The sequence below is a fragment of the Chiloscyllium plagiosum genome, unplaced genomic scaffold (genome assembly GCF_037043375.1).
Source record: "Chiloscyllium plagiosum isolate Xiang-an unplaced genomic scaffold, Cpla_swu_hap1 HiC_scaffold_18, whole genome shotgun sequence".
Classification (NCBI taxonomy): Eukaryota; Metazoa; Chordata; class Chondrichthyes; order Orectolobiformes; family Hemiscylliidae; genus Chiloscyllium; species Chiloscyllium plagiosum.
The window spans coordinates 36179367-36200407 of NW_028270156.1; the positions used below are offsets into that span (position 1 = coordinate 36179367).

Genomic DNA, 21041 nt, shown 5'->3' on the forward strand with positions numbered 1-21041 from the left:
AATCAGCTGCTCTGACCATTTCAAGCATCCAATATGTGTCTGAGAACCAGCAGAGGGAGGTTCAGTTTGTGCAATTGAACCTTTTTTCTGATTTGAGAGCATAGTGAGACAAATGTAAGTTGGTAGTGAAACAGTGCCATTGCTCCCAACAATATTAACAATCAGTGGCTGGAAATAGGCAAGGGTGTTATTGGCCAGGCCAGCATTTGCAGAGGCAGTTAAGGGTCAACCATTGCTGTGGGTTTGGAGTCAGAAGTAGGTCAGACCAGGTGAGCGCAGCAAATTTCCTTCCCTAAAGGAAATCTGTGAACCAGAAGAGTTTTTATTTTCTGACGATCTACATTGGTTATAATGCAGCTTTTTATTCCAAATTTTTGTAGTTTAAAATCTCCCATGGTGAGATTCAAATCCATCTCCGCAGAATGTTCACCTGGTTTCTGGAGAGATCTGAATGTCACCTAAGTGCCTTAAATCACTTCAGTCACAGTAAATGCTGGCGTGCTTCCCCACTTATCTATTTATATGGTCATTTAATCAATTAACCTCCGTCAACAGATGAACAATTGCTATGTGGTCAGATTCTCCTCTCTACTTTAAACTTTTGAAGATTTTATACCTTTTAAATAAACTGTTTTTCTTCAGGGAATCTGAGCATTTCTGGTTGAGTCAGCATTTATTGCCAATCCCTAGTTGTGCTTGGTGGTGGTGAGCAACTTTCCTGAACCACTGCAGTCCATTTGGCATAAGTATGTGCTATCATTTGAGTGGTCAGGATTTTGACCCAGCAACAGTGATGGGAACAGGATTTTTTTTTTCAAGTTTAGATGGTGAGTGGCAAGTAATACTCACTCCACAAATACCAGGCAATGACCATCTCCAGCAAGCAAATATAGCTAGTCAAACCTGGTGTTGTGACAATTCAAATGGCCTTACTATCACTGAATCCCCACTCCCCTACTATCAATATCCTCTGGTGACCATTGACTGTATAAAAACTATGGCAACAAGAGCAGGAATCCCTCCGTGTGTAACTCATCTTCTGAATCCCATATCCTGTCGGCCATCGACAAGGAGTGTAGGAAGTATTTCATCACTTGCCTGGGTGACTGTACCACCAACAACAGTGGAGAGAAACTTTCAGTTAGTAGTGTTTCCATGTATCTCCTTCTGTTGTCCGTCTCGATGACAGGGTTGATGTGTTTGGAATGTGCTCCCAAAGGAGCCTCTTGAGTTTCTGCAGTGTATGTAGTACTGCTACTACTGAGCTGTAGTGGAGGATGGAGTGAATGTTTGTTTGTGGACGTGGTACCAGTAGAGTGGTTTTTTTTGTCTTTGGTGTTGATTTGATTTTTGGAGCTGAAGTGCATTTCTCGTCCAGTGATCAAGGCATTTTTGATTCTGGGGGTTGGAGAAGACAAAATGGGTCAAGTGTCCATAGGGGATCTTGGTCGCAGCCAATCTCAAGTCAATTATACTCTAAATTGCTCTGTCTGTTAGTGACTACTAATCAGGCCAAGCAAACATCAGTGGGATGAGAATGGATCTGAATCTGACCCAGATCAGTGCTTTGGTATAATTATCTCTGCCAGTCAATCACTGCCTTGTTAAAGAAAGTGAGGTGCAGTCCAGGTGTATTCCATTGAGGAGAAGGGTAGGACAAGTAAATTTAGAACACCTTGGATAATGATTAAGTAAACAAAATGCATATGTCAAATCTCAAGTGGACAATAGAATAGAGTTTCAGACTGATTTACTGAAGGTTCAGAGGACACTTGAAAAAGCAAATAAGAGCAAAAAGAGGAGAGTGAGAATAATAAACTGGCAGTTGACATAAACAATTTGTGGATTATATTTTATAGACTTATAAATAACGGGCTTGCAAGGAACCTAAAGAGGAACTTAGCATGTTGTCAGGGGCAATATTTAAGTATAAGAAAATGCTGCTCAAAATGAAGGAATTTGAGACCTTTGTATCAACTTCTCAAATCTGTTAAGAGGAGATATTGTATAGGCTGTCTGTAATTAAAGTTAGTAAGTTTCCAGAGCCTGCTGAGGTACATGAAGGAAGTAAGTGTGAACACTGGCCGTACTTTGCAAACCACCTTAAATCTGGGAGTGGCCAGAGGGTTGGACAATTGCAGATGTTATGTTATATCCTTATTCAAAAATGGGTATAAGAATAAGTCCAGCAACCACAGGGCAGTCGGTTTAACCGTAGTCATGGGAAATAGTTTGGAATCAATAGCTGCACACAGACTAATTATTACTTGACTAAATGTGGATTAATTTGGGGAAGCCCACACAGATGTGTAAAAAGGCAAATCTTTAACTTGCTTTCATTTTTTTGATTAGATAACACAGGGCAGGTAATTTCTCTGGTGTATTTAATATCCCAAAATGCAAGTGTCTCAGAGTAGAGCAAAGTGGAGTTTATGGAATAATAGACAGTAACAATGCAGGTACAAAATTCTTTTCTGTTGCTTGATCAAAGGGTAGAGGGGAAAGGTTGCTTTTCAGGCTGGAGGGAAGTTTGTGACATTCCCCAATGATTTGATCTTGATTTTGTTTTATTGTGCTTTGTACAATGTTAAAGTTTATGAATGGAATGAGAGAAGGGGATAGCCTTCTAAAGGACGTAGGTTGGATTGGGCAGACGTGACAGATACATCTTTAATTGACAAAAACTAATTTGGTCACTAATTAGTCATTTCTCCTGTCAAAGGAGCAGCACTCTGAATGTTTGAGATTTCAAATAAACCTATTGACTATAATCTGGTGTCCGGTGACTTCTGACTTTGTCCGCCAGTCCAACATGGACACCTTCACATGTTGTTTATTTTGGGAGGAAGATGCAGAAGGATATTACAAAATAAAGTACAAATCAAACAAATGCTGCAGAATCTGAGGCACTTTGGGTTGAAATGTGCACACTGTTTTTGAAGCTGATGAGTCAGGTTGAGTTGTATTTTGTAAAATGAGACATTGAGTAGAAAAGGAATTAAGGAATGAAGGTAAATCTGTATGAAATCCAACAGCCTCTACTGGCGTTCTGCACATCATACATTTAGGAAGGGCACAAATAAATCAGAGGTGAAAAGTAAATAAATGGGAATGATTGCCAGGATGTGAAGCTACAATTATGTTGTTAACTGGAGAAACTAGTTTGTTTAAAAAGAGGAAAGGTACAGGGAGGACATTTCAGAGCTTCACGACTTGGCAGCCAAAGAGATAGGTACCAATGGTAAACATTTAAAATTGGAGGTAACGAGATCAGAATTAGAATTGCAGATGATGTGGTCATTTGGGTAAGGGACTAAGTGATTGGGGCTAAGTTTGTAGGTAACAAAGACAGATGGAAGGATGGGTAGTATGGAGGCTACAGATAGACTTGGTCAAGCTAGGAGAATGGGTTAAGAAATGGCGCACAATGCGAAGTGGGAGAGTGTTAGGTTATGTACTTTGCTAAGAAGAACGCAAGGATAAAATGTTTTATAAATGAGGAAAAGCTTTGGAAATCTGATGCACAACGGGACTTGGGAATCCTGGTTCAGGGTTTTTTTATGGGTAACATGCAGGTTCAATTGGCAGTTAAGGCAAATGCAATGTTGGCATTCATTTTGAGGGGTTAGATCCAACAGTAGGAATGCACTGCTCAGTCTGTATAAGGCTTAGGTCAACCTGCATGGGCAATATTTTGGGTTCCATATCTAAGGAACGATGTGCTAACCTTGAGGGGATTCAGGAAGTTTACAAGAATGATCCTGGGGCTGAAAAGCTTGTCATATGAGGAGGGGTTCAGGACTCTGGGTCTGTCCTCGTTGGAAGTTATAAGGATGAGGGGTAACCTCGTTGAAACTTAGAATACTGAAAGGCCTGGTTAGAGTGGACATGAAGATGATTCCACTAAAAATAAAGACTCTGAGGGCACAGCCTCTGCGTAAAGGGATGACTCTTTAGAAACAAGATGGGGAATTTCTTCAGCTAGACAGTGGTGAATCTGTGGGACTCATTGCTACAGAAGATTGTTGAGGTGAGGTTTTAAGACTGAGACCGGTTCTTAATTAGTACGGTGATGCTAGCTTACAGGGTGAAGGCAGAAGAGTGGGATTGAGAAACATCCAAAGTACTATCGAAGAGCAGAGCAGACTTAGTTGACCAAATGGCCTAATTCTACTCCGATATCTTATGTTATGGTTGACTCTCAACTGGCTGAAATGGCCTAACAAGCAGAACAGTCAAAGGAAATCCCATATAGACGACAAATGTCTCAACATTGACCCCCACATCCCATGAAATAATTTTAAAATTTGTCCTTTCTGGAGGATGGGGCGTGGGGGGTCAAAATATTGCTTGATCAGTAGCCACTGCAGGTCAAGGAACTTGAAAGTGACTGGGAATTTGACTTGCTGAGAGTTGAAACTCAGTTGTGACCTAGAGTTAAAGAAGGGTAGAATGTTTTGTCATTGAGTATTGTCCTGAAGTGAGTTTCACATAGTGGAAGTAGAATACAGTTGACTTTGAATAGGAAACCTGTAAGATACAATGTACGTGCATTTTAATACTTTAACTATAACTGACCATTCATGGCACGAGTTTAATGTTATTTTAATTAGACTGCCCCTCAAATTGCATGTCACATGCAGCTAAGGTGTATGTTGTTTCAGTTTTTCAAGAAGACCAAACGAAACAGCATTCAAGTGGAAAAACTCCCAAGGTTTTTGAAATGTAATGGGAAATGGCACACTGTTCTACTTTCTTAGTATGCAAGCATAACTTGATTTTCCCATGGGAAAAATCAAACTCTTTACTTTAGTTCCTAATTTTTCTTTTTTGTATGATGTCATTTCCACTTAAAATTGTATGAGTGCACACTAGAAGAATGTTCTGCAAATTGAGTAATTAGGTCACCTCATTTTCTTCACTGGCAAAGCACTCATGACAGACAGTGAAGCACGCTAATGATGCAGTCATATTCTTTACAATGTCTATTCCTTTGTAGAAGTCACTGAGATGACTCTTTTCTGTGTGCATAACTTGGATACATTCCTTAAAAGGTTAATAAAATTACGATGTAATTGGATCATTATCGGAGCATCTTTTGCAACTCATTTCCAGCTGCCTGAGGAAGGAGGGGGGTGGAGGGCTCCGAAAGCTAGCTGTTTCAAATAAACCTGTTGACCACAACCTGTTATCATGTGATTTTTTTTTTTTACTTTGTCTACTCAGTCCAACACTGGCATCTCCATATCAAGTTAAGCTTGATTGCAAATTCCAGAGAATGTTTCAGTATGATGTTTAAAGAACATATTTGCATTCTTTTTCAGCAGGGTTTGTATGGAAAAATATTAGCTGCTTTTAGCATGTGCACTTTTCCATATTTATCTGCAGCATTCATACGATGCACTATGCTTAATGTGTTTATGGCATTCTAGAGCCAACCTCTGTTTAGCACTGTTTGGCTGTAAATCACTAGTGAAAATTAGATATGCAATTATAACATATAAATGTTCCAGCTTTCAGACTGAACAATAATATCGTATTGCAACAGCTTTTGGGTATTGAGGTAATTTTAACAGTAAAATGACCTACTTAGCTCATTTTCAGAACCTAAACTCCCTGTGGGAAAACTTTTAACTAGGTTTATTGCATTGTTTCTTGCTATGCATTATGGTTAATGTGTTTAATGTATTGCACTGTCTGTTTAGATTTAGAAGTTCTGGTTTCATTACAGGTTGACAATGGGACCAGTAATGATCTTAAAAGCGAAAATATTCTGGAACAAATTTATTCACAAAATGAGGAGGTAGCAGCTTTTTGGCGAGAACTTATTAAGTAAGAACGAGCAACTTTAATCATCCTAATAAATGTGATTGCTTGATTTTCAAAGTTAACTTTGTCATTTGCATATGAGTTCGCCAGAAGTGGTGATTTTGTAGAGAAACCAGAATAAAGCTTCTGCTTCAGTGCTGTCCAGGCTTGTGAAGGTGATGTCAGCACTTCCATTTAATTCCTCACGTTTACACTCTCTCAGAAATGCATGTATAAGATGTAAGAACATTGGATTTCAACAACCTAGCAAATCATCATCCTGAGGAAGATTAGTTGATCTTTTTTCGATATTTCAATGCGATTTCAATCTGCAGTTTTACATGGGAAGTATATTTGAAATGGTTCTTGTCTACAGATTACTTCAACATCATGGGCATCACTGGCTGGGCCAGCAATTTAAAAAAAAACTTGATTGTGCCATGTGAATGATCTTGTGTAAATATTCCAATACTGTGCTAAATATTGATATTTACTACTACTGTCCAATCTATACTGCAAACATAGGCTCAAACATGAAATTTTAGAGCTGTACAGCACGGAAACAGACCCTTTGGTTCAACTCTCCGTGCCAACCAGATATCCCAACCCAGTCCAGTCCTACCTGTCAGCACCCACCCCACATTCCTCCAAACCCTTCCTATTCATATATCCATCCAGATGCCTTTTAAATGTTGCAATTGTACTAGCCTCCACCACATCCTCTGGCAGCTCATTCCATAAGTGGCCGAACCAATGTCTTGTACAGCCACAACATGACCATCCAACTCCTGTATCAGTACTCTGACCAATAATGGAAAGCGTACCAAAAGCCTCCTTTATTATCCTATCTACCTACGACTCCACTTTGAAAGAACTGTGAACCTGCATTCCAAGGTCTCTTTGTTCAGCAACACTGCTTAGGACCTTACCATTAAGTGTCCTACTAAGATTTGCTTTCCTAAAATGCAGCACCTCACATTTATCTGAATTAAACTCCATCTGTCACTTCTCAGACCATGGGCCCATCTGATCAAGAACCCATAGTATTCTGACGTAGTCATCTTCGCTGTCCACTACACCTCCAATTTTGGTGTTACCTGCAAACTTACTAATGATACCTTTTTTTATGTTCGTATCCAAATCATTCTTTTATATAAATGAGGAAAAGCACTGATCCTTGTGGCAATCCACTGGTCACAGGCCTCCAATCTGAAAAACAACCCTCCACCGCCACCATCTGTCTTCTACCTTTTGAGCCAGTCCTGTATCCAAATGGCCAGTTCTCCTGTATTCCATGAGAACCTTGCTAGCTAGTCTCTCATGAGGAACCTTGTCAAATGCCTTACTGAAATCCATATAGATCATGCCCACCACTCTGCCCTTAATCCCCTTTTATTACTTCAAAAAACTCAATCAAGTTTGTGAGACATGATTTTCTATACACAAAGCAATGTTGACCATGCCTAATCATCCTCGCCTTTCCAACTACATGTACATCCTGTCCCTCGGGAATCCCTCCAACAACTTGCCCACCATTGACATCAGGCTCACTGGTCTATAGTTCCCTGGCTTGTCCTAACTACCCTTAAACCGTGGCACCACATTTGCCAACCTCCACAGTCTTCTGGCACCTCACCTGTGACTATTGATGATACAAATATCTCCGCAACGGACCCAGCAATCACTACCCTAGCTTCCCACAGATTTTGTTTCAAGATATCCAGCACTTCCTTATCTGTAATATGGACATTTTTCAAGATGACACCCATCTATTTTCCTATATTCTATACCTTGCATGTCCTTTTCCATAGTGTAAACTGATGCAAAATACTCATTTTATTATCTTCCCCCATCTCCTGCTTCTCCACGCAAAGGCTGCCTTGCTGATCTTTGAGGGACCCTATTCTCTGCCAATTTACCCTTTTGTCCTTAACATATTTGTAAAAACCCTTTGAATTCTCCTTAACCCTATTTGCCAAAGCTATCTCATGTCCCCTTTTTTGCACTCCTGATTTCCCTCTTAAATCTATCCTACTGCTTTTATACTCTCTAAGGATTACTCGATCTATCCTGTCTATACCTTACATATGCTTCCTTCTTCTTCTTAATCAAACCCTCAATTTCTTTAGTCATCCAGCATTCCCTACACCTACCAGCCTTTCCTTTCACTCTAACAGGAATTTACTTTCTCTGAATTCTCGTTATCTAATTTCTGAAGGCTTCCTATTTTCCAGTCGCCCCTTTACCTGCGAACATCTGCCCCCAATCAGCTTTTGAAAGTTCTAGCCTAATACTATCAAAATTGGCCTTCAAGTTAGAACTTCAACTTTTAGATCTGGTCTATCCTTTTCCATCACTATTCTAAAACTAATAGAATTGTGGTTGCTGGCCCCGAAGTGCTCCCCCACTAACACCTCAGTCACCTGCCCTGCCTTATTTCCCAAGAGGAGGTCAAGTTTTGCACCTTCTTTAGTAGGTACATCTGCATACTGAATCAGGAAATTTTCTTATACACACTTAACAAATGCTTCTCCATCTAAACCTTTAACACTATGGCAGTCCCAGTCTGTTTGGAAAGTTTAAAGTCCCCTACCGCAGCCACCCCGTTTATTCTTACAGGTTGCTGAGATCTCTTTACAAATTTGTTTTTCAATTTCCTTCTAACTATTAGGGGGTCTATAATACCATCCCAATAAAGTGTTCTTAAGAAATGACAGTAATTGGACTCTCCAAATTAATGTCATCTGTTTGAAGTTAAATTTTCTTTTCTCCCCCCCCACTTGTAGATTACGATCCACATTTCCATATAGTGACCACTCCACAAATCCAGGCTATATTTTGAGTCCTGTTATGCTTCACCGTGATATGAATGGAGAAAATGCTAGTGTGAAGGTCTCCATAGAGATTGAAGAGTTTCAGGAGCCGGTCACCTTCACCTGTGATGGTAAGTTTTTTACCATTTTATTTTTGATTAAGCAGTGTGAAGTGTACATTTTATCTATGCATTTTGCAATAATGCTACCTTAATACTTTAATAGTTCCTTGAAATTTAATTTTGGTAAATTGCATGAGATGAGAAGCCTTTTACATTTGACTGTAAATGTGCATGAAACATCTTGAAAAAATATTCCGACCGTTGGCAATTAAGGATGTGCGTTTTCAGTTGTTTTGTGAATGAGGTATCATTTAAATTTAAAATGGCTCAAAGTCACACATAGGATCAACTTCCACATGAATTCTTTTATCAATGTCCAAATATTGCTCCATTGTGTGACAAATCAGAAATTCTGGAAAATAGTTTGTGGAATTAATTCTTGATCTTTTTTCCCATATAAATTATTAATTCTGAGAGTTTTAATTGAGTGGTACTTGTTATTTAAACTTTATTTCAGCTTGATGACAAATGTATTTTCTCATGGAAGTTTAAACGTTGCTTCTGTGCTGCATATTTTAAAGCTTATAATTGTTTTAAATTTAAAATGCACATTAACATCGAACATGCGTAAATATATGTATCGTCCAATAAAGATAGACCTCCCTCCTGAAAGAGTCATAGATCTGAGAACGTCTATGAATAGAGAAATGGCGTTAATGTTTGTCAGTTATCGATTTCATGTGTTTTGATGCTTCTTGATCTGATCTCGAGCTTTTTCTGTAACTTATTTTAGTGTTCCAGTATATACAGTGTTTGTCTCTTGCATTTAAAGGGTTTTGAAGGGGTCATTTGACCTTAGACGTTTTTTGTTTAACTTGAACATCCAAAATGCCTCCAGTAGCCTGCTTTCAGTCACTCGTCCAGGTGAAATGTAATTGAAATTGTCAGTTTATATATTTCGATCGATTTAGCTATTGAGCCTACAGTTAGGCATACAAGAAGAAAGTGAGGACTGCAGATCCCACTCAGTGGCGCTGGAAAGGCACAGCCAGTCAGGCAGCAAACGAGGAGCAGGAGAGTCGACATGTTGAACATAAGCTCTTCTTCTCTGATGAAGAGCCTATGCTCAATGTTGACTCTCCTGCTCCTTGGATACTGCCTGACTGGCTTTGCTTTTCCAGTGCCACACTTTTTGGCACAACAAGGTACAGACTTGCTCCTGTTCCAATCTCAACAGTGCAATGTCTACCAATTGGCGTTTTTGAAATGCGGTCACTATTTTAGAACTTGGCAAAATAATTGTTTTATTTTATCCCTTTCACTTATGAAGCAGGGGAACCACAGGAAAACATGCTATATAAATGTCTTTAACTTGTGCAATTACTCCGATTGGAATTATAGTAAATTCAAAAAATTACTATCTGCAGAAGTGCTACTGACTCGGTACAATTGCATGATCAGTGAATAGTGACCTATCTGTGAAGCAGCAACAGATAATTCTGGTTGAGGTTAAATTCTGTCGTCATATGAAACAAAAGTGGGCGGCACGGTAGCACAGTGGTTAACACTGCTGCCTCACAGCGCTTGAGACCCAGGTTCAATTCCTGCCTCAGGCGACTGACTGTGTGGAGTTTGCACGTTCTCCCAGTGTCTGCGTGGGTTTCCTCCGGGTGCTCCGGTTTCCTCCCACAGTCCAAAGATGTGCAGGTCAAGGTGAATTGGCCATGCTAAATTGCCCGTAGTGTTAGGTAAGGGGTAAATGTAGGGGTATGGATGGGTTGCGCTTCGGCGGGTCGGTGTGGACTTGTTGGGCCGAAGGGCCTGTTTCCACACTGCAATGTAATCTAATCTAAATCTAAAAGTCTGAACATTTCAGACGAGTAAAGGATTAAAGGAATCCTTGCCAATTAGGTCTTCAATAATTTTCAGAAGGGAGAATTAGCTCTGAGCATTCATTTCTCTTGTATTTGTTCAGTTTTGAAAATTTAGCATTTATACCGTTTGCCATAGTGATATTTGCTTAGGTTCACTAGTAATGCTTATCTCAATTTAAAGACATTGGTTTATTGTTAAAATGTTAGTACATGATGATTTTAAACAGCATTTTTTCGGTATCAATATAAGAACATAAACATTCAACTCCTCAAGACAGCATGCAATTGTATTGTGGGTCAAGGAAACGCAACAAATGTTCTGTGCACAAATAGGTACATCTAATCAGTCACTGAATACAAATTAGAATTTTCCTTTCCCTTTTAGAGAAATTGCAAGTTGCAATTTTTCTCTGTTGCAATGATTTAACTCCAGATAATTCAATTAAACCTGGCTCAACCAACTTGCTTACAAGTGCTCAGTTAATTTGTGATAAGTGTTTAACCCACTTTTCAATTGCTTAGTAAAACCTGTTTCTGCTGTTCTCATACTGTTGCTTGCTTTATGGAATGACAGACAATGGAAGATCAAATTTTAGGTATTCCTCAGGTCAAATGTGGATTTTTTTTTTAACTCTTTGTTTTGCTTGTTGTAGAGAAATTGTATTTTACTGATTTGGAGCAGATACGTACATGCTATTCTTTCTAGTTGCTGCTTTATATTTATAACTTCCACTTTATCATGTCTACATCTCTGTTATTCCACTGTGTGAGTAGCAATAAAATCTGTAAGAAGCTTGTATTTTATTATTTCATTGCTCACAAAATTATGGATTTTTAAAAATCCTTTTCTTTGAGTTTTGCGCGTTATTAACAAAGCCAACCATATCCAAATAGCAATTGTCCTAGAGGTGGTATTGAGCTGCCTTTCTTGTGCTACACGGTATTTTGTACAAGTACTCCAGTGCTTTTATATATGGGAAGATCTGTTGCCAATTGTCCCTTGGAGACAATTCTCCTTTGTTAGAGCTTTGCAATAGTAGTTTTAGTCATTTGCTTTTGAAATAACTGTACAGAGGCTGGTACTCTTTCACCAAGTCACCCTTTTATTCACATGCACACAGTCCATGGACTCTGACCAGCTGGTTCAGAGCTAGTCCCTCTAATGACAAGAATCTGAATAGCCTGTAGGTGTCTGTCAGCCAAGGTTCCCTGATTGTCCCAGGTTGGCATCTCCAATCGAGGATCTCATAGTCTGAGATCCATTGGCACTTGTTCCAATCATTACATTTTTTAAAATGTCTGCCTTTTTTTGTATCTTGCCTTTTTACCAGCTCCCCTTTTTTCTTTGAGGAACCACTCCTAAGTTTAACCAGAAGAATGAGAATTCAGTAGACACAATGTTCAACAATTAAATGCTAAAAGATCCCGCATGTTGACTGTATGATGAGGAAGGAACAGGTGATAGGCTGTGAAGTCATGATGCACAACTTGAAGCGAGGTGGATGTTGGGAAAAGGCATGATGGTATTCTTTTATATGGTTGGAGTCTTTATTCATTGCATGTCAAAGGTCAAAATTTTGGAAGGTGTCATTGGACAGCACCTTGCATTGCAACCCTGCAGTTTTCAAGCTTATGTCCGCAGGGGCCTTCCAATTGGTCAGTGTATAATGGTCAGCCTCCGAACTAGACAAAATAGAAATGTATTGTGGTCAAGATTTAAGCAAGTAATGACTGGAGATAATTTCTACATTACACAATGCTCACCTTACCCCTGTTTTCATTGTGCTTTACTCTCATCATGTTCTTTCTTTGCATCTTCTCCTTTGTATTCTCTCCAAGGTTTGTACATTTTCCTGTTAAGCACAGGTTCTGCAGTGAATAGCAGCCACACCTGATTCTGTGATATTTTTAGGTAGATGTTTGTTTACTTGAAAACCTCTGTAACGCACTCTTACATGTAGTATTGTAACGTGTGCTGTTATTTTTAGGTGTGAGATCACTTGTCCATTTTAAAAGAAGTCCTTCCACTCTAGAGTGTGCAGCTGTGGTACATTGTTGATGTATAATTGATTAAAGTCAGAGAATTCTATTTTTAAAGATGAAATTATTGGTACAACAAACTACAGCCATGTGTGGGGGTAGCAACTGGTTTAATTTTCATACCATGTTTGAGACCATTTTGATTAGGCCAAGAGTTATGAGATTGACCTTTTAACATAGGTAATTTATTTGAGGGCTTGATTGCATAATTTTTTGGGACTAAAGCAACATCCGAGAAAAGTAATTGTGGAACAAAATAAAAGTATGCAGTACTAAAAGAATTCACTTTATTTATAACTCCTAACTTAATTAATTTGAATTTTTAAAGTGTACATGTTTTGAGCATTAGTTTCCTAGTGCACATTTTTCTTGATTAGAATGAAATCAAAATCTTTGACATCTCCGATGTGTTTAGATTTTCAGAAAACCTATGGTAAAATGCCATAATAGCTTCCAGTATTGGAGTAATGTATTAGTTTCATTGAGGATTGATTAACACAAACAAGGTGGACTTGGGCTTAATGGATCTTTTTTGAGCTGGAAAGACGTAACTAGTGAGGCACCACAAGTTTCTGTCCAAGTGCTTCAATGATTTGTTATCTATATTGACCTAAAAGAGGAGGAAGAACGTATTGCATCTAAATTTGCACATAGTACAAAAAATAGGGTAGTAACTGTCTGAAATGCTCTACCCCAGAAAGATGTGAAGAGGAGGGAAGTATATTTTTGAAATATCATGGATTTGGCAGCATTGCTCAGCTGGCATGAAGGAGAAGTGGATTGGGGGTGGGGAAGGTAACAAACATAGGGGGGGGGATGTTCTCATTCTGAAATAGTTAAGATCAATGTTGAGTCCTGAAGACTGTAAGGTACCTAGGCAGAACATGAGATTTTGTTTGTCCAGTTTGTTGAGCCATGCTGGAGCACTGCAGCAGGCATGGGAATATGGCAGTGTTGAAGGGCAGGCAACTGGAAGCTCTCTAGTCAGATACACAGGTGCTTGTAATCTCTGCTGAAAATGTGTTGCTGGAAAAGCGCAGCAGGTCAGGCAGCATCCAGGGAACAGGAGAATCGACGTTTCGGGCATAAGCCCTTCTTCAGGAATGAGGAAAGTTTGTCCAGCAGGCTAAGATAAAAGGTAGGGAGGAGGGACCTGGGGGAAGGGCGTCGGAAATGTGATAGGTGGAAAGCAAGGTGAGGGTGATAGGTCAGACTGGGGTGGGGTGGAGAGGTCAGGAAGATCATCTTCCTGACCTCTCCGCCCCCACCCCAGTCTGACCTATCACCCTCACCTTGCTTTCCACCTATCACATTTCCGACGCCCTTCCCCCAGGTCCCTCCTCCCTACCTTTTATCTTAGCCTGCTGGACAAACTTTCCTCATTCCTGAAGAAGGGCTTATGCCCGAAACGTCGATTCTCCTGTTCCCTGGATGCTGCCTGACCTGCGCTTTTCCAGCAACACATTTTCAGCTCTGATCTCCAGCATCTGCAGACCTCACTTTCTCCTTGTAATCTCTGTTCAGAACAGTATTCGCTTTCTCTTAAAGGTACAGTACGCTCATTCAACTTTATAACAGTACTAACATGTACCATGACTGCCAGTTCTTCGCCCTTGTATGGTGATGAAGGAGAAAGTAAATGGGCAAGTGTTATACTTTGATTGCATGGGAACGTACCTTGGAAGTATGGGGAGTGGAGAAGGAGTGGATCAGGGTGTCTCAGATGGCACAGTTTCTATGGAATGCTGATAAGGGAATAAGTGTCTGGTGGTGGCATCACTTGGATGTGGATACTGATTGGGTGGAATCTTTGTTGGGCGAGGAGAGGGAAAGGATGAGGGCAGCATTTTCTGGGTTTTTTGTTATATTTAGCCTTTTGTCTACTTCTGTTATCATTTGACATTTTTGCTTACTCTGGCTGGTTTAAGAATGTTATTCTACAGCCTGAAATCTTTCTGGAATTTATTTTGCTGTGGAATTTTAAGATATCAAATTATAAAAATAATGACTGTATATTTTTATAATTTGTATGTTCAGGCTTTAACTGTACAAGTCTAACTGTTGTAGGAATGTCTCGAATGAGAATGTGTATTTTGATCTTTGCATTAAAACACATGGCAAATTAAGGCCCTCATAGTCTTATTATAAAAAGGATCTACTTTAATTGCTCAATATCTTGAACATAAATGAGAACTGTTTGTTTGGTAAAGAAAAATGTCACGCATTTCAGGATGCTAAAAACATTAAATTTGGGCTTCCCAATGGTTAAGCTAGCTTTCATAATGAGTGAACCAAAATAGAGGTAAGAAAGGTCCCAAGTTTTTGATCCATTGTGTCTGTTTAATTGGCTGAAATACTGAGACCCATTCTGGACAACGCAACTTTGGAAAGTGTTCATGGAATCTAACTATGTGAGTGTGAAATAGAAATGTTTATGATCAAACAACACTGACTCAAAGAAAACACAGGTGAAGAGGTGTGAGATTGCTTTTGAATGCCAAAGCAGCTATTTTCTAGCAGCTGGCAGGCAAAGTGAGAGTTGCAATCCCTCACTTTTTTTTTATTAATAGTACCTTTTCCTATATTTTTTTTTTCTTCAGCATCTCCACCTCAATCTGTTGTTTCTGAGGATTAGAGAACCAATTAATATTTGAGTTATCCAGTTAAGTATCAATGAATTAATGGACAGCAATTTTGCTTTCATTACATTTTTAATCTTTTGTCCTCAATGAGAAATAATTTGACAAAAAAATACATGGCAAACAATTAGTTGCTTCTAATCATACAACTGCAATGAGTTGGCACGTCACTAGCATATGTTTGGAGACAAGAAAGCATGGTCTGCCAAATTAAACAATGTGAATGCCTTACTTATGTTACAAGCCAACTTGTTATAAAAGTGAGCAAAGTTTGAACACAAAATCTGTAGCTCTCAAAACAACAACCTGTCATATGCAAAATAGTCTAGTTTTCAATCTCTATCTTGGATTTTCTTGAGGTATTTCTCTGAACTGTTTATTTTCCCTCCAACTTCTAAGAAGTCCTGTACTGGCCTACCTTTTTCAAGGCAACTTCTGGATTTTAGTTTCTGTAGTATACAAATGCATATTCCCTTTTTTTTTTCTATTTTTCTCCTCTGTCATATTGGATGTCAAGTACCATCTTGCTATCCAACTGCTCATGTGATGTCAAGTTATGCAAAAACTATTTTCTGAAACATTAGTAAAACTGAACATCTTGTTTGGTTTTATGAAATGTTAACTATTCCTGATCATTCATCCTAATCTTTCTCATTGCTTTCAGTAATCATCAGATATCTGTTTTGGTTGTTGTATAAATTAAAACAAGGTGAAGTCGACTTTTAAAATTGAAAACCTTCTGCTGCATTGACCCTGAATATTGAAGCAACTTTTCTAAAGGCCCACTGCCTTGCTCACTCACTCCTCTATGCAAGTCTATTTGAATCTCCTCTCCCTGGCCATGTATTCAGTCACCTTTTTGGTTTGTAACTCTCTCCCAAAATTGTGACCTAGGTTTATTTCTCGAGACGTGAAATAAATCTGGACTTGTGTTTGCTCTATTCTGAGTTTTAACCATTTTAATTTAATCAATTAAATTCATGTCTTTTTAGCTGAATGCCATTTGTTACTCTGACAAGTGTGGTTGTGTAATTTCTTTATCTCCAAGATCAACACAGCTTTGTCACATTAGTCTTCCTTTATGCAAATTATTTAAGACTATTCTTAACTTTTGCATGTCCTAGAATGTTTGTGACAATAGACTTCTGGACAAAGTTATACATATTTTTGGAAGCTACACCAGATGATTGTCTTACCTGTTATGCAAATCTGCATTAAAAGGGGAACGTAGTCATAATTCTTTAATTTCTTCAAAATCATGGAAGAGATGGCACTGCAAACTGATTTGAGTTTTTTAAATTCTGTTTAGTAGAAATTACTGATGTAAATTAGGTGCAAGTGATGATTACTAATACTGAACTTCTTATACTAATCTTGAACTTCTTTTAAATTTTCCAGTGAGTTCCCACGTAGAGCTTATTATAATGCAGGCTTTGTGCTGGGCGCATGATGACCTAAATAAAGTTGACATTGGCAGCTACATACTGAAAGTCTGTGGACAAGAGGAGGTATTGCAGAAGTAAGAGGCTCCAACACAATTATATTTCTCTAAATTATGATATGAACTTTCAGAATTACAATAACTCTTTACATTAGAATAATTCCATATTGAGTTGCTTAATTTGACTTGTTTTTCTAAATGTCATGTTCAATTGTTTTGTTTTTGAATGAATGCAGCATATTGTGTCTCTGCAGTCTACTTTAATTAGTTCAGATTAGATTAGATTAGATTAGATTACAGTGTGGAAACAGGCCCTTCGGCCCAACAAGTGGTGGGAGGAAACCGGAGCACCCGGAGGAAACCCACACAGACACTGAGAAAGTGCAAACTCCACACAGTCGGTCGCCTGAGGCGGGAATTGAACCCGGGTCTCTGGCGCTGTGAGGCAGCAGTGCTAACCACTGTGCCACCGTTGTGGTCTGTTATATATCATTGTCTAATTTTCTTTGAGCATCTGTTTTGAGCAGACAAAATTTCAATTCAATATCATCAAGAATCCAATTTCCACACTCATTTTGGCATGTTTTCCTTTGATACTATGTTTTTGGAATTTTTCCTGTTAGTTTTACACAAGGTGTGCTGAAAGGTTGAACTACGGTCTTTCTAATGTTATATCTATACTACTTTCTTAACAAATTTCTGTGTTCAATGACTGTTAGCTGTAATATTTCAATATTTTACATGGGTGTGTAAATTAGTCTCTGCAACTGATGTCAGCTTTTGGCGTCTTTCATTTTAATTAGGGAAGTAGCAGGGGACTGGGTGGTTAGAACTCCAATTCAGAGCTGAAAAACGTGTGTGAGCCTTAGAAATTGAATATTCATCTTGATTAGGAGCCAGATTCCACATGTGGTGATACAAAATTTTATACTTTTTACCCTATTAAACTATTGGCTTGAAAATTTTGCACAGATACAAGATTGCTGCCTTCTAGATCATTCCTTAAGTTTTGTATAGATACTGACATTAAAACCTTCTAATGTTTTTAATCTAATATTCCTTGAATTATTCAAAGTAAATGAAAAAAATGTTCATAAATTTATAAAGCAGCTGAGAGAAATTAGGTTAACGCTCTTGACTGGGGTTCTGATTAAAAGAATGCCTTAGGCTCTCTTGTTGTATGTTGATGAACTATTTCTGGCTGCTTTTTTAAATGAAAAATTCAATGACTCCATCTAAAGCAATAATATACTACTTGCAATGGTCTTGCAGGCAATGGACTACAGTGGGCTGTTTTTATTTAATAAAAAAGGATAATTGTAAGTAGCAGATTAAAAATTGGTTTTATTGCTTAAATTGTGTACACTGTTCTGGCCTGAAAGTCACTATCTGTTTAACTTTTAAACACTGAATCAACAGAGCTTTTCTGATATGAACTTGTAGACGTTGTTGGTCCAGCTTCCACTTTAGTGTTAAAATTTTGTCTTGACCAAGTTCATGCCCAACTTTCCCAGAATTGGTGTTTGTTTGAATTTCTTTTAGTCAGGTTTCTATCTCTGCTGCATTGCCATGGTACTGTCATGTGATAAAGTAAATCCTCCTGTTCTCTATACTGTCTCTCTTTTACAGGATCTGTAACACTGTCTTCCATCCAACTGTGACTGCACTTGCCTGGTTTTCATTGTTTTATTATGGACCTATCTTTCTAATCAGTTGCTTCGGAGATTTTATTGCACACCTGTGGAACAGGTGGGACTTGAAAGTGGCTCCTCTGGTTCAGGTGTAAGGAGACTACCACTCCATTGCAAGAGGACCCTTTGCCTGATTTTCATTCTTTTGACCAGTTGCCACTCTTTTTTTTAAAAGTGGACTATTATGCAGTTAGTTTTGCATGCTAACTTTTAATTCCCATTATCTTAGACTAGACCCTTAGCCCATTGCAGGAAGCTTTCCTCCAATTAGTTTTTTTTAAACACCTAGATTATTAACACTTTCCATAGCCAACCTAAACCTTGAATGTCCCCTGAATGTTATCCTAGTGACACTAGATTATACTTTGCCATTGCCAAGACCCAGGTCCAGCGTTGACTTCTTCTTTTTCATTGGACAGGAAGCTCTGAGGTTCCCTCTGCCCCCTCTTTCCCCCCTTCCCCCCCCCCCCTCTTTCCCTTCCCCTCCCCCCCCTTTCTCTTCAACACCCCCCCTTTCTCTCTCCCCCCCCTTCTCTCTCTTCCCCCCCCCCCTCTCTCTCTTCCCCCCCCTTCTCTCTCTTCCCCCCCCCTTCTCTCTCTTCCCCCCCCCCCCTTCTCTCTCCCCCCCCCCTTTCTCTCTCCCCCCCCCCCTTTCTCTCTCCTCCCCCCCCCTTTCTCTCTCCTCCCCCCCCCTTTCTCTCTTCCCCCCCCTTCTCTCTTCCCCCCCCTTTCTCTCTTCCCCCCCCCTTTCTCTCTTCCCCCCCCTTTCTCTCTCCCCCCCCTTTCTCTCTCCCCCCCCCCCTTCTCTCTCCCCCCCCCCTTCTCTCTCCCCCCCCCTTCTCTCTCCCCCCCCCTTCTCTCCCCCCCCCCTTTCTCTCTCCCCCCCCCCTTTCTCTCTCCCCCCCCCCTTTCTCTCTCCCCCCCCCCTTTCTCTCTCCCCCCCCCCTTCTCTCTCCCCCCCCTTCTCTCTCCCCCCCTTTCTCTCTTCCCCCCCCTTTCTCTCTTCCCCCCCCTTCTCTCTTCCCCCCCCTTTCTCTCTTCCCCCCCCCCTTTCTCTCTTCCCCCCCCCTTTCTCTCTTCCCCCCCCCTTTCTCTCTTCCCCCCCCTTTCTCTCTTCCCCCCCTTTCTCTCTTCCCCCCCCTTCTCTCCCCCCCCCCCCTTCTCTCCCCCCCCCCCTTCTCTCCCCCCCCTTCTCTCTCCCCCCCCCCCCTTCTCTCTTCCCCCCCCTTTCTCTCTTCCCCCCCCTTCTCTCTTCCCCCCCCTTTCTCTCTTCCCCCCCCCTTTCTCTCTTCCCCCCCCCCTTTCTCTCTTCCCCCCCCTTTCTCTCTTCCCCCCCCCTTTCTCTCTTCCCCCCCCTTTCTCTCTTCCCCCCCTTTCTCTCCCCCCCCCCCCTTCTCTCCCCCCCCCCCCTTCTCTCCCCCCCCTTCTCTCTCCCCCCCCCCCCCTTCTCTCTCCCCCCCCCTTCTCTCTCCCCCCCCCTTCTCTCTCCCCCCCCCTTCTCTCTCCCCCCCCCTTCTCTCTCCCCCCCCCCCTTCTCTCTCCTCCCCCCCCCCTTCTCTCTCCTCCCCCCCCCTTCTCTCTCCCCCCCCCCTTCTCTCTCCCCCCCCCCTTCTCTCTCCCCCCCCCTTCTCTCTCCCCCCCCCCCTTCTCTCTCCCCCCCCCCTTTCTCTCTCCCCCCCCCTTTCTCTCTCCCCCCCTTCTCTCTCCCCCCCCTTTCTCTCTCCCCCCCCCCCCTTCTCTCTCCCCCCCCCCCTTCTCTCTCCCCCCCCTTCTCTCTCCCCCCCCTTCTCTCTCCCCCCCCTTCTCTCTCCCCCCCCCCCCCCTTCTCTCTCCCCCCCCCTTCTCTCTCCCCCCCCCTTCTCTCCCCCCCCCCCTTCTCTCTCTCTCCCCCCCCCCTTCTCTCTCTCTCCCCCCCCCTTTCTCTCTCTCTCTCCCCCCCCCTTTCTCTCTCTCTCTCTCCCCCCCCCTTTCTCTCTCTCTCCCCCCCCCTTTCTCTCTCTCTCCCCCCCCTTTCTCTCCCCCCCCCCCTTTCTCTCCCCCCCCCCCTTCTCTCTCCCCCCCCCTTTCTCTCTCCCCCCCCCTTTCTCTCTCCCCCCCCTTTCTCTCTCCCCCCCCTTTCTCTCTCCCCCCCCCCTTTTCTCTCCCCCCCCCCCTTTCTCTCTCCCCCCCCCCTTCTCTCTCCCCCCCCCCTTCTCTCTCCCCCCCCCCTTCTCTCTCCCCCCCCCCTTCTCTCTCCCCCCCCCCCCTTTCTCTCTCCCCCCCCCCCCTTTCTCTCTCCCCCCCTTCTCTCTCCCCCCCCTTTCTCTCTCTCCCCCCCCCCCTTCTCTCTCCCCCCCCCCCTTCTCTCTCCCCCCCCCCTTCTCTCTCCCCCCCCCTTCTCTCTCCCCCCCCTTCTCTCTCCCCCCCCCTTCTCTCTCCCCCCCCCCCCTTCTCTCTCCCCCCCCTTCTCTCTCCCCCCCCCCTTCTCTCCCCCCCCCCCTTCTCTCTCTCTCCCCCCCCTTCTCTCTCTCTCCCCCCCCCTTCTCTCTCTCTCCCCCCCCCCTTTCTCTCTCTCTCCCCCCCCCTTTCTCTCTCTCTCCCCCCCCTTTCTCTCTCTCTCCCCCCCCCTTTCTCTCCCCCCCCCCCCCTTTCTCTCTCCCCCCCCCTTTCTCTCTCCCCCCCCTTTCTCTCTTC

At 41.8% G+C, this 21041-nt stretch overlaps 1 protein-coding gene across 1 annotated transcript in view; it reads left to right on the top strand.

The window, feature by feature from the left end:
* Nucleotides 1-21041, top strand: part of pik3c2a (phosphatidylinositol-4-phosphate 3-kinase, catalytic subunit type 2 alpha) — a 134253-nt gene that overhangs the window by 40711 nt on the left and 72501 nt on the right. The window contains 3 exon segments of the mRNA XM_087996869.1: nucleotides 5732-5832; nucleotides 8595-8752; nucleotides 16635-16755. Of these exon segments, the coding sequence (XP_087852995.1) occupies nucleotides 5732-5832; nucleotides 8595-8752; nucleotides 16635-16755 (380 nt within the window).